Here is a 13,722-nt window from a genome sequence, read left to right as displayed (position 1 = left end):
TGTCACTGCCATCATCATCACAACTACCATTTATTGAGTGCTTACTGTATGCCAGCGATTTACATGCAATAACTCATTTAATCCTCATAACGGTATTATAGAGAGAGACATTATTACAATCCACATGCCACTTTTGAGGAAACTGGAGCTCAAAAAGGTAAGAAACTAACCAAAGCTCACAGTGAAAATGGTGGAACTAGAATTCAAAATCACATTTGTTTGACTCCATTCATTTACCCTTTTGAAAATGTCTATTGAGCACCTACTACACGCCAGACACTGTTTCAGGAACCGTGTTCAGATTCAAAAAGTACAAAAGGTATACAGCATAAAGCCACTTCCCATCTCATTCTTACTCCCACCCCTACGTCTGCACCACCATGTAGTTCTCTTCTAAGCAACCAATTTTATTAGTTTCTTGGGACCTATGACTTCAGGTAGGAAATTCCTTTTAGGTCAAACTTTGGCATGATCAGTACTTCCCACTACTCCTAATAGTCTCAGATTTCTTTGATGAGTTATCTTACATAATTCAGTATTTCAGGCCCGTTTCACAGCTGGGGGAAAAATATGTCCTTGGGCAGCCAGATTATGCTTTATCTGAGATGACGTCATTGCTAAGGAAGAGACTGAGATCCTATAGGCTAGCTCACCGTGTCTTTACCATGAAGCCCTCATTTTTCTAGGAGGTGATCATCCCCAGTTCTCATTGATCCTCACATTTAGGATTTCCAAAATGTTTCCCCTACACCTCCCTGAACTGAAGCTTTCTCTATGACCCAAGCCCATCCTGCTGAACAAGACCTGTGACTTCTTTGTGGTCTGGGCACCATAACATTTGTTGCCTTTTCCCTTTCTCAGAATAGAATCTTTAGAGTGCTTCTTAGAGTTAAGAATAGGGGACTTTTGTGTCCACACTATCTCAGATGATATCACAAAAATTAAAAAAATCAGGACCACTGAAGAGTCAAAACAATCTTGAGAAAGAAAAATGGAGCTAGAGGAATCATGTTCCCTAAATTCAGACTATACTACAAAGCTACAGTAATCAAAACAGTATGGTACTGGCACAAAAACAGACAGGTAGATCAATGAAACAGGACAGAAAGTCTAGAAATAAACCCATGTACTTATGGCCAATTAATCTACAACAAAAGAGGCAAGAATATACAGTGGAGAAAAGACAGTCTCTTCAATAAATGGTGCTGGGAAAACTGGAAGCTACCTGTAAAAGACTGAAGTTAGAACATTCTCTAACACTGTATACAAAAATAAACTCAAAATGAATTAAAGACCTACATGTAAGACTGGATACTCCTAAAAGAAAACCCAGGCAGAACACTCTGACATAAATCACAGCAATATTTTTTTGGATCCGTCTCATAGAATAATGGAAATAAAAGCAAAAATAAACAAATGGGATCTAATTAAACTTAAAACTTTTCACACAGCCAAGGAAACCATAAACAAAACAAAAAGATAACCTATGGAATGGGAGAAAATATTTGCAAATGACGAGGCCAACAAGAGATTAATTTCCAAAATATACAAAAAGCTCATACAGCTTAATATAAAGAAAAATCTCAATCAAAAAATGGGCAGAAAAAAAAATGGGCAGATAGACATTTCTCCAAAGAACATATCCAGATGGCCAACAGGCACATGAAAAGATGCTCAATATCACTGAGTTGTTAAAGAAATGCAAATCAAAACTACAATGAGATATCACCTCACACCAGTCATAATGGCCATCATTAGAAAGTCTACAAATAATACATGCTGGAGAGGGTATGGAGAAAAAGGAACTCTGTGACATTGTTGGTAGGAATGTAGTTTGGTGCAGCCACTATGGAGGACAGTATAGAGATTCCTTAAAAATACTAAAACTAAGACTTACCATATGATCCAGCAATCCCACCCCTGGGCATACATCTGGAGAAAACTGTAATTCAAAAAGACACATGCACCCGTGTGTTCATAACAGCACTATTTACAATAGCCAAGACATGAAAACAGCCTAAATGTCCATAGACAGATGATTGGATAAAGAAGATGTGAGATATATTCATCTATCTATCTATATCTATATCTGTCTATCTATATTTATGTATCTGGCTTCTTTCACTTAGCAAAATGTTTAAGTTCATCTATGTTGTAGTATGTGTCAGTACCTCATTCCTTTTTATTACCAAATAATATGCTTGGATGTACATATCCATTGCTTGGATGTACATTTTATTTATTCATTCATCAATGGATGGACATTTGGGTTGTTTCCACTTTTTGGTTATCATGAATAATTCCACTATGAACATTCGTACACAAGTTTTTGTATGGACGAATGTTTTCATTTCATATATACACATATATACATACCTAGGAGTGGAATTACTGGGCCATATGGTTACTCTGTGTTTAAACTCTTCAGGAACTGCTAGATTGTTTTCCAAAGCAGCTGCTTTATTTTACATTGCTACCAGCAATGTACAAGGGTTCTAACACTACACATCCTTAGCAACATTTGTTATTTTCTGTTTTTAAAAAAATTATTATTGCTATCCTAGCAGGTACAAAGTGGTATTTAATTGTGGTTTTGATTTGCACTTCCCTGATGACTAATGATTTTGAACTTTTTTCACGTGCTTACTGACCATTTATATATCTTCTTTGGAGAAATGTCTATTCAGATCTATTCTCCAATTAAAAAATCGGGTTCTCTGTCTTTTTGTTATAGAGTACTTTATCACCTTTTTAACTGAGCAAATAAATATCATAAAGTTCCACAGCAAAGCTCCATGGTCAGTAAAATTTGCCCACATTACTGTGTTATGTAAAGTACATTACAGTACATAATATGGGAGCATTACTGAAGCAACGTCATGCTGACTATTGCCCATGTATTCCAGAGCTCTGATTAGATTCATGACATGGATAAGACATTTCTATTTGATTGTCTTAGCATTTTTCTAAGATAGCAAAGCACTAACATACTAATTAATTAGATTTTTGTCAAATTTTAAATAAAATATAATACAATGATTTGACATGTGATTTTAATAAATGATTTAGTCATTCTAACAACTGAAGATAAAACTTTTAGTGTAAGCAAAACAGAATTCAATTGTTATATAGTAAAAATCCATTGATGCCCTCAAGCTATATAGGTAATTTGAAGTTTTACCTCTATGTACAATTAATTAGTGAAAATAAGTTGAAAAATTTTACCTAAATTCCTACTGATAATTAGAGGTAAGAATCACCTTCTCTTCTTACAAAGTTTGGTGTCTTGCACAATAGCAGTGACTAAAATAAATGGTGCCAAGTTTTTAGAGAGAGTCTTGTTTAATTCAGAATATAATTAAAATCTCATGTAGCTTTATTGGTTTTAGTATCCAGCAGAGAAGAAATATTGAAACTCCAAGAGATTTTGAATTAAATAGCTACAACAGTTTTGTTTTATTAGTTCTGACTGTGTGAAAAAAAAAAATTATAAGGACAACTTTGGAAAAATCTAGTTCTTTTAGAGCCCCAAGTGACTTTTAAAACAATAAAACAAACTATAAAACCTACACAAGTGATATTAAAAATTATGTAGTTCAATAAATGTGGACACTCACAAATGTGGTTGTAATTTTTTTTTTAACTATAGCAAAATGAACATGGATCTGACGATTGAATTTAGAAGAGGTGGTGTTATATAGCTTAACAGAATTAAGTGCTTCAATTTGCTGGTGAGGATTATGTAGCTGAGTTGGAATGTTGTACCAATGCCTTTTAAGATCTCCATCCACCTCACAGGGTCTGGGGCTAAATCAAAGAAAGGAATGAGGCTTCCTTTTCCCACATTAGTGATTATTTTCCTAGCATTTTAATATTTAGTTTTGGAAAGTTTGTAGATTTAGATCTTTTTGGCTGGTGGCTGAGTCACGCATAGGATAAGCTATAAACCCATACCATTTATGAAGACGTGAGAATGATGGCCGGCTAGTGATTTACTATAAGGGCATTAAACAAATTGGCGTAATCATCTCAATTACTCTCTAGGTGGATGGGGCAGGAAAAAGGAGAAAAGCAAAGATGAGGAAGAAAAAACAATTTTGTGAAAAAACAATAACCACAGTTATCTGCTTAGTTTACTGAGATCGCAATCTTTGAAGACCAAACATAACTTCTAAAGTCACCTTTGAGCTTCAGGTAATAACAACTGTCCTTTCTTTGTCTCCAAATCCCTTCTCTGTCCTCGGCACAAAGAAGAGCACATTTCACTTTCACAGTCTCCCAGCACCTGCCATCAGGCCACCTGAGGAGAATTATGACCAGTGGAGGGGGCACAACATCAGACCAGACTCCAGAGAGACCAATCATTAGCAAATAGCCCTCCACAGATGGTTTCCAGGAGCAATGCATTACCTGAACTTGTAGGCAGGCTTAAAAAATAATTCAAATAATTTTTTACGATTTAAAAAAACGGAGACAGTATTTTTATTTTTTAACATACAAATTCATACTTATTTTTGAGTTTTTATACTAAAACTTTTCAAACCTACAGAGAAGCTGAAACCAGCTTCTGAACATCTATGTACTCTTCACTTAAATTCACCAGTGAATAATTTTCTAATTTGATTTATCTTGCTCTTTACATATACATATGTGTATATACATATATGTCTGTATGTATACATAACGATTTGAAAGTAAGCTGCAGATTTCATGACCCTTCACACCCAAATACCCTAGCTTGTACCTCCCAGAATAAGGAGACATCTCACCCACAATACCAATATCACACCTAAAACAATGAACATTCATTTAATGTCATCTAACATACAATTCATATTCAATTCTTCTCTACTATCTCCCCAAATGTCTTTTATAGCTTTAAAAAAAATCCCAGAATCCAATCAATTGGGGTGATACTATGAGACCTTATGAAAATCCTCATCCTCAACAATATTTCACTTGATGATTTTAGTTCCAATGATTCTTGAATGAATGATTGCATTTTCTGATTTTATCAATCTTTCTACATTTGTTAGCTAGCATTCTTCCATCTATCATCCCTTTCTCTGAGTTTCTCTGTGGATAATGATACTATCACCTCTTATAATCTATATGTGTTTTGATGCTTATATACTCCAAATTTGGCCAATGGAAGACCTTTCAAGTTGGTTCCTGTTTTCTGTCTGTGGTTGCTGGCACAAGATGCCTTGAGCTCACCTTGTACTTTTCCTGTCCCAGACCTAGAATCAGTCACTCCTTCAAGGACCTACTTATACTATGAATAGGTCACACATCCACACGGTTCAATTCTCCAGTCACAAAGTGTACAGTACATTCTCCCTCCAACTCCATCTGTTATTAGTTCTTTGTGCATCCTTCCAGAGATAGTTTATATAATAGAGCAAAGGCACAGATAACTGTTCTTACCCTCTCCCAGGGTTTTAACTCGAATGATAGCATATTACACTTGCTGGGTTTGTGCCTGTAGCTCTTTGTCTCTCAATGGATTCTGAACGATGCCTATGATCTCAACCCCAAAAGATCAGAAATTTTTAGGCTAAGTCCTAAATGTTTTAGATGAGGAAAGTTCAGGGAGGGTGACTTGAAAAGTTTACAACACTCACATGTTCTTCCATGGACTTGATATGCTCGTCCCTCTCTAGGCTCAACTGACACCTACTCATTTTTCAAATATCACTTCCTTGGGGAACTTTCCCTTCCTTAACACAGCCTTCTCCCCCGACAAGGTGATGTCTGTTCCTTTGTTATAAGGTTTCAGGTCATCACGTACTTCTCCTTCCTAGCACATACATAAGTCACCTATTAAAATTTGTTTCCTGCCACAGCGAAGACAAAGAACTACATCTGTCTTACTCACTGCTGGCACACAGTAGTTGCTGAACAAAAAAGTGCAAACTGAAACTTGAACTCAGGCCATTCGGCTTCCAGCCCACTCTTCTTCCTACTGCGGCCCTGCTGCAATTGGAGAAATAATTCCAAGATATACATAAAAACTCACAATAGAAAAAGCCGCGAAGTCTTTTCATTTCCACGATTAATGGGGGACCTTGGCAGAAACCGCTCACCGCGAGGTGTGACGACCGCAGGAGGGCGTCAATCAAGAAAATGCCCCCTTGCCCCGAAGGCGAGTGGAGCTGCACAGAGCCGAGGCCACACGGGGTAGCTTCACGGCTTCAATAGAAAACACGTGCAAAACGGGAAAGCGGGGCTGTACGCAGCTGCGATCCCCTAGGATCTGAACCTAGGGGACATGGAGCAGCCCCCAATGGGTTGGAGATGATTGCACAGCTTCTGCCTGACGCCGTAGAACCCCTGCCTTCCCTCGATTTCTACACGAAGGGACTTCTGCCAGCGTCCCCAAGGAAGTGGCTGAGTCCTGGGCCTCACAAATGAAACGGGCCGGAGAGGCCAAGAGTCCGGAGCACCTTAGGAATAATCGTCCTTACCACAATGGGACGCAGGCAAGGGCCGTAGATCTCCCTCCTTGGAGCTGCCCCAAGAACCCAGGGCATTTTCTCCCGCTACCAGCTCCAGAGACGCTCGGTGCCAACAGCCAGTGCCACCGTTACTCCAGGGAGCGCACCAACCAGGGAGGGGGCTCTCAAGCCTGCGAAGGCGCGACCCTGCCAGTGGCCTCTACTCCCGCCACCCCGGGCCCGGACTCGGGCCCGGACCAAAGCCCCCGAGTTTCGGCGGAGATGCCTCCCCTTTGGGGCTAGGGCCGCTTGAGTCCGCCTTCCAAGCCGCTGCTTTCCTTGTGCTTCGCCCGACGGACGCGGCCCTGGGCTTCCTTCGAGGGCGTCCTGGGCCAGGGTACCTGGAGCATCGAGGGTCGGCGGCGGCTGGGCAGAGGGGCGCAAGGTCCTCGGAGGCTGGGAGCGTTCAAGTCCCGGGGGCGGGGAGCTCGGCCGGCGGGGGCGGGCCAAGGGCGGGGGCGGGAGGCGGCTCCCTGGGCTCCGCGCGATTGGCCGCAGGACCAGGCGGCAGGAAGGGGCCAGAGAGCGCGGCCCCACCCCGCGGTCGGCAGAGCCTATCGCCGGGAGCGCGGAGCGCGAATAAATGTAGCGCCGCGGAACGGGCCGGCAGCTCTCCGAGGGGCCGGAGCTCGGCGGAACCATGCAGTACCCTCATCCCGGGCCGCCGGCGGCGGGCGCCGTAGGGGTGCCGCTTTACGCGCCCACGCCGATGCTGCAGCCCGCGCACCCGACGCCGTTCTACATCGAGGACATCCTGGGCCGTGGGCCCGCCGCGCCCACTCCTACGCCCACGCTGCCGTCCCCCAACTCCTCCTTCACCAGCCTCGTGTCCTCCTACCGGACCCCGGTGTACGAGCCCACGCCGATCCACCCCGCCTTCTCGCACCACTCCGCCGCCGCACTGGCCGCCGCCTACGGACCTGGCGGCTTCGGGGGCCCCCTGTACCCCTTCCCGCGGTCGGTGAACGACTACACGCACGCCCTGCTCCGCCACGACCCCCTGGGTAAGGCGGCCGGGGTCATGGCGGGGCTGGGCCGGGGCGGCGGAGAGGAGGGCGCCACCCGGCAGGTGGCAGCGCCCAGGAGGCGGCGGGGGCGGAGGGAGAGGCAATAGAAAGTTGTGGCAAAAGCGATTGAAAAGCGGCTGTCGGGCGCGCGCGGGGACAGGAGGCGCGGGCCCCGGCGGCGCGCAGCCCAGACTGACCGCACCATGACTCAGATTGGTTTTCCTGCACCTTATAGGCGTCGGGGCGCCCGAGCCGGGGCCAGACCTCGGGGGCTGCTGCCGGGGCTGGGGGCCGAAGGCAGTCCTGGGGGCGCGTGTCGCCCGGGCTGGGGCTGTCTTAGCCGGAGAGACTGGGAGGGAGTGCCAAGGCGTTCCGGGCCATTCCTGCGGGGCAGGGATAGTTGCCGGGCCCGGGTGGTTACGGGGCTGGACCTGGTTCAACAAGCTTGTGTAGTGAAAGAGGCTGACCCTTTCCGTTCATACAGGAAATCTTGAGTTCTCGATAGGAGTAAATCTGGTTTCAGAAGCTGTTAAGTGTTTTCCTGGCTGCATGAAGCAGACCCTTCCCCCGGAGTAGTGCACGCTGCTGATTATTTTATCGACATCCTCAATACAGACAAATTCAGGAAACACTCGACTTCTGATAGCCGGGATCCGTTTTTCTGATATTGTTCATTTCCTCTGTGTGGGATGTGACTTTATGGCAGCTAAAATAACCAGTTGCTTCCTTTTTTTTGAGGCTGTTTTGCACCATTCTGAATCCTGACGTAAGCAAAATCTCGAGAAAAAAACAACAACAAAACCAATGCCAGCTTTCAAAGCGTTTAGCGCAGGCCAGCAGACCCACGGACTGATGGATGGACTGACCGACGCATCTTTGCAACAGGAAGGGTAGCGCGGACACGTTGGCCGTATAGAGTTTGAGTGCACGGCCTAAGTAAGCCACCCGTGATCCGCGCTCCGAGTGGCCCTTGGCGCGTCCGGCATCTGAAGCCCCGGATAAATAAAACGGGGCTCCCTGCCTTGAGCTACCAGGGTTTTAAATCTACTCTGTTATCGGCAGCTTCTGCTGGCACCCTGGAGACAACATTTTAATTAATTGACATTTTAATGTCATCATTATCGTGGTGCTGTCCCTCCCTCAGTTCCCCACTTCCTTTCTCATCGCTAAAGAGACTTTGAAGCTGTATTTTGGGGAGATTTGGGGGTTATATTTTAGTTCTTTTTTGCTTGTTATTATATTGTGTCTTCGAGTCCATCCTCGAGGGTTTGGAGTCACAGGCCCGGCGTGGCTCTGTTCTCCTGCTGTGGCTGGAGGAGGACCCTCAGTTGGGCCGAGCCTGGGGGCGAACGTTTTCACGGAGCGCGCCCTGGGTTTCCTTGGGTTACTACTGGGACTGCGCAGGAGGAAGCAAAGGGTTTTTCGAGATAGACCAACAGGAAACACATTGACGGAAATGTTGCCATAGCCCACGGGGTGGCTTTAACTGGCCGCCCCCGCAGGCTGGGTGTGAAATCAGAGGAGGCCGCTGCACCCTCCGGCTAGGATTGGAAGCTCCACGCGTGTCCTGACGCCCGCGCCCGGGCCAGAGGGCTTCCCTCGCAGCCGTGGGTTGGGCTCCAGCTGCCGGCCCCTGGTAGCAACGCCTTGACTAGTGTGACAGACCCACTCCTCCCTAACATAATGCACGCTCCCGTGTTTGGAAGGTGCAGTTCACCAAGGGAGAGGACCTAGAGGCGCAAAAAGTTGTATATAAATTCTGAGAGCCACTGGTTTAAGAGGGTCATAGTATTTTAAGCTCAACCTATAGCAGGTGTTTTTTGGGGGGTCAAAATGTTTGTATCTAGCTGTAGGTGTGACTGTTTTATGTGTCTGTGAGTGTACAAGTGCGATCTGTGTACATATGCAGTGTAGGTGTGTGACTGGGTGTTCCTCAGTCTCTAGGTATGTGTCTTGGTGGGATGAGGTGGGTCCATGTGTTGGTGGGTGTATGTGAATGTGTCTAGTTATCTGGTTGAGTGTCCTCTAGCCTCCCTTCCTCCTCTTTGTCATCCCCCCCGCCGGGGAGGGGCCAGGCAGGACTAGGGTGGGCCAGGCCGCTCCAGGACCCTCAGTAACCGTCACTGTTGCCCGCAGGCAAACCCCTATTATGGAGCCCTTTCCTCCAGAGGCCACTGCATAAAAGGAAAGGCGGCCAGGTGAGGTTCTCCAATGACCAGACCATAGAGCTGGAGAAGAAGTTTGAGACCCAGAAATACCTCTCCCCGCCCGAGAGAAAGCGTCTAGCCAAGATGCTGCAGCTTAGCGAGAGGCAGGTGAGCTCGCCCGCCAGCCAGGGGAGGCTCCTGGGGCGGGGGTCGCGGGGCCCAAGAAAGACGTGGAGCCTCGGTGCGCTCTGGCGCCTGGAGCGCCGGGCTGCTCAGCGGCCCCTGAACGGCTTTCCCCAACCCCGCTCCGCTCCCCAAGTCTCTTGGGATTCTGGGCTCCTGGCTAGTTTTTTTTTTTTTTTTTTTTTCCCTCTGTCTTTCCTGTAGGTCAAAACGTGGTTTCAGAATCGACGCGCTAAATGGAGAAGACTAAAACAGGTATTGACATGGTTCTGTTTCTATGGAAATAAATATTTTTATCATGTTATCTCAATGCGAGGCCTGTTGTAGGTTGTATGCAAAAGTCATTTGAGAGACTATTTCACCTCTTCACCTTGATTAAAAAGGCAAATAGTCCTGCTGAAATTCAGGATGAGTTGTTCAGGCGGCAGTAATGCTAAAAGCACCTAATGCAGTTCCTATATCAGTTATGCTTGGGTTTTCACACACTGGCTAGTAAAACTTCCAGCTAATTGTTTTATAAACCCCATATGTTGTTTATCTAATTAACGCAGGAAAGATAAAGTAATTGCAGTAAATGACTTAAGCAGTTATCTTTGGGAGAAAATTGTTTCTTTTATTTACACAGCCATAATAAAACCAGGCAGAGCTCAAGGGTAAATATAAGGAAATAAACACCTTTAAGTCTTGTTTACACTGTTTTTTAGAAGAATTAAATATCAAAGAGTTAAAAATTATTTCCCCATTAATTCTAGCTCTCAAAATGAATATAAAAACAGTAAGAGAAACCCAAGCCTGTTTGGAAAGTAGCTTACACTTTATAACAGTCTTTTCTTCCAATGACCTTGTTATGCAACATGTGATAAAAAGTAAAGGCTAATTCAGTTTTTAAAGAAGCTCTGTTGACTTAAAGCTAAAGATTAGTTTTCGATATCCTAATCTGGATATCTTCTCCAAAATTATCTGACAATTGCTGAATTTTTCATTTGCCAGTGTATATATAATTTATAATAAAATGTTTTTGAAACAATCATATGAGTGGGGAAACTGTAAGCAGTGTGCATTTTAAAATTTAGCAATCATAACTTTTTCATTAAAAACAAGATGGTGTCACAAAGAACACTCTGAAACAGAAAATAAAATTCCCATAATTTCATTATCCTAATATGATTTAAAAAATTTCAAATTCCTTCTCAGTCTCTGATCTTGTATGACCTTAGGATCATAATCTCTGACAACCTTAGTTGTAAGCCTGGTAAATCTATCACTCTATAGCCTTGCTTTAGATATAAAAACCTTAGCTGTGTATCATAATATTTCTATATAGTATTTATGTGCATTTTAGATAAACATAGGATTAAAAATTTACTAACTTACCTAGTTCTTGGTCAAAGGCAGTTTACCAGCAACTTTTAAAATAGTGGCTCCTATGTAATTTGGAATATTTTCCAGAAATTTCCTCCAGATTTTAAGTAAATTGTACTTGTCTCCCTTTTTCAGTTGGCAACATTCTTCCAGTCCTGCATTTTTTCTTTGCCATGATTATATAACTTGCTACACATATTTATATGTGTATATATTTGTAAATTATACCCTAGAAAATGGATTAAAAAGGATTGATCTAATAATTTTGAAACTTTATTCTTAATTCACTATTGAGCATTTATACTTTTTAAATGTCTGGAAGACCCTGTTAATTGGAAAGATTTAAATAGTTGAAGAATAAAGATAGTTTGTATCTGTAGTGATCTAATTTATTTTTCCCCCTAAGCTTTTGAGAATCTTGAGACCATGGGTCTGGGCTGGAATTAAGTGTTCATTTGACATAGTACCTTTACAATTATATTTGTGATTGGTTGTTGTTCTTGTCCGGCAAGAGTATAATCTTTCTCTGATACAACAGGAACTTTACTTCTTACAAAGTGAGAAAGAAGCACAAGTATATATTTTCTGAATAAAAATTGTAGCTAAAAACAATCAATAAACTAAAAATTAAAAAGATTGTAAAAGATGAAAAGACATCTAATTTATGTCTCTTACTGCTCCATATTTCATGATCCCACCAATCTCCATTTTCATCCTCATCTTTTAGGAGAACCCTCAAAACAATAAAAAAGAAGAACTAGAAAGTTTGGACAATTCCTGCGACCAGAGGCAAGACATAGCCAGTGAACAGAATAAAGGTGCTTTGGATAGCTCTCAGTGTTCGCCCTCCCCTGCCTCCCAGGAAGACCTTGAATCAGAGATTTCAGAGGATTCTGATCAGGAAGTGGACATTGAGGGCGATAAAGGCTATTTTAATGCTGGATGATGACCATTGACATTGGCATGTTCAGAAAACTTGACTTGGATATAACAGTTGCTACAGAAAATCTCCGTAGATGAACTGAAAAACTATATGAGAAAGGGAATCCATTTTCTGGTATTTTGGAAACCTAAAATATTCAATGCACTGGCTAAATAACAAACATTGAAACCTTAATTTTGACTTAAATAGTTTATGTACTGATTTTAGATTGTATGATAAAGGGACTCTTCACTGATTAAATTCACCATCTTTTTAAAAAAAGTAAATTGTTTTTCTATTTATAAAAAGTAATTTTGAACTTTTTGGTTAAATTTCTAAGTTATAACTTTAAAGATTTTAAAAGGGCCTTCTTGAATGACTTTTCTATAATCTCTACACCCCACTTAATAGAAAAACAAAGAGGCCCCCCAAATCCAGAGGTATGCCTCGAAATCAGGGCCCACAATTTTAAAGGAAATATTCTTTTATATTACATTCTTACACTGCTGCCTTAAATCCAAAACCATCTTAGAGATCTTGTCTCGGGAACATATGTGTTCTTTTTGTCAGGGAGGTATGGTTGATAATCTTAAATGCTTGTTTTGCGCTATCACTTAGTACCTGTTTGACCAGGGTGTTAAGAGGATAGTACAGTCCAGTTCAAACAGAGAAACTGACTCATCAGTGACTAAAACTAATCACAGATGAACTAGACGTAGCAGGTTAATGAAATGTAAGTAGATTGTAGATATGTGTTTTATATTAAACAGTGTTTATAATGTATGTATATATAATTGTTCACTGTAAAAAACAATGGCCCAAATGGTTTGTTTGCTTTTTTAAATTAGTAACTTGTCTATAAAATAAATCCATCGGTGGGACGACTGACCTCATTGGACCTCTCATTCTTTGATTAAAATAAACCCACACCTTTTCTTAACGCGCCTCGGGTGCCTGGCGCAGTGCTGGGCGCTGGGGCGCGCGCGGGTCAGTAGCCCGAGCATCCGGCGGTGCGTGCGGTGCGTCTCGCTGGGGCTCTTGCAGCCCATGGTGTTCCGGGAGCGTGGTTCTGGGCTGCGGCCGGGCGGTGAGCACCTGGAAGGTGGATTTGGGCCTTTCCCCAGGAGTTTGCTGGGTGTGTGTGTGTGTGCGTGCGTGTGCGTGTGTCTGGGGTAGCGGGGAAGGCTCCCGTCCGCGGATCCCGAGCCCCAGCGGCGGGAAGAGCAGTTGAGCGGAGTCCCGCTGCGCCGCCGCGGTGGAGTGCCGAGCGCCATCGATTCACCTTGGATCGCCGGGCCGGCCCAGACCGCCGTCCTTGACCCGCGTGAGTCAACACTGCGTCATCCCTTGGCGGCCGAGCCCAGTTGGAGGGGGTGGGGGGTTCGCTTAGTGGGGTGGGAGGGCCTGGTAGGGAGGAGCGGGAAAGCAGTTTGCGCTGAGAGAGCGGTTCTCACTCTTTAGTGAGCCTCAGAATTACCCGCAGAGCTTGTCTGAACTCACTGCCCACCCCATCCCCAGCGTTTCTGATTTGATAGGTCTAGGGTGGGACAGCGAATTTGCACCTCTAGCAAGTGCTCAGGTGACGTCCTAGCCGCTGGTCTGGG

At 43.8% G+C, this 13,722-nt stretch overlaps 1 protein-coding gene across 1 annotated transcript; it reads left to right on the top strand.

Moving 5' to 3' along the window:
• Window positions 1-7,017: 7,017 nt before the first annotated feature.
• HHEX (hematopoietically expressed homeobox) lies at window positions 7,018-13,006 on the top strand. The gene is made up of 4 exons (XM_074373951.1): window positions 7,018-7,501; window positions 9,641-9,819; window positions 10,039-10,089; window positions 11,924-13,006. The coding sequence occupies exons 1-4, from the start codon at window positions 7,138-7,140 to the stop codon at window positions 12,140-12,142; spliced, it is 813 nt and encodes a 270-aa protein (XP_074230052.1). The 5' UTR covers window positions 7,018-7,137; the 3' UTR covers window positions 12,143-13,006.
• Window positions 13,007-13,722: the final 716 nt, after the last annotated feature.

Source organism: Camelus bactrianus, chromosome 11 (genome assembly GCF_048773025.1).
Source record: "Camelus bactrianus isolate YW-2024 breed Bactrian camel chromosome 11, ASM4877302v1, whole genome shotgun sequence".
Taxonomy (NCBI): domain Eukaryota; kingdom Metazoa; phylum Chordata; class Mammalia; order Artiodactyla; family Camelidae; genus Camelus; species Camelus bactrianus.
This window is presented reverse-complemented; position numbering and strand designations above follow the sequence as displayed.

Excerpts from the sequence above, each read along its gene's own strand:
- HHEX (XM_074373951.1), top strand. The coding sequence starts at position 7,138 with ATGCAGTACCCTCATCCCGGGCCGCCGGCGGCGGGCGCCGTAGGGGTG. Across the intron at positions 7,502-9,640 it reads GCTCCGCCACGACCCCCTGG|GCAAACCCCTATTATGGAGC; the intron begins GTAAGGCGGCCG and ends TGTTGCCCGCAG. Across the intron at positions 10,090-11,923 it reads AATGGAGAAGACTAAAACAG|GAGAACCCTCAAAACAATAA; the intron begins GTATTGACATGG and ends CTCATCTTTTAG.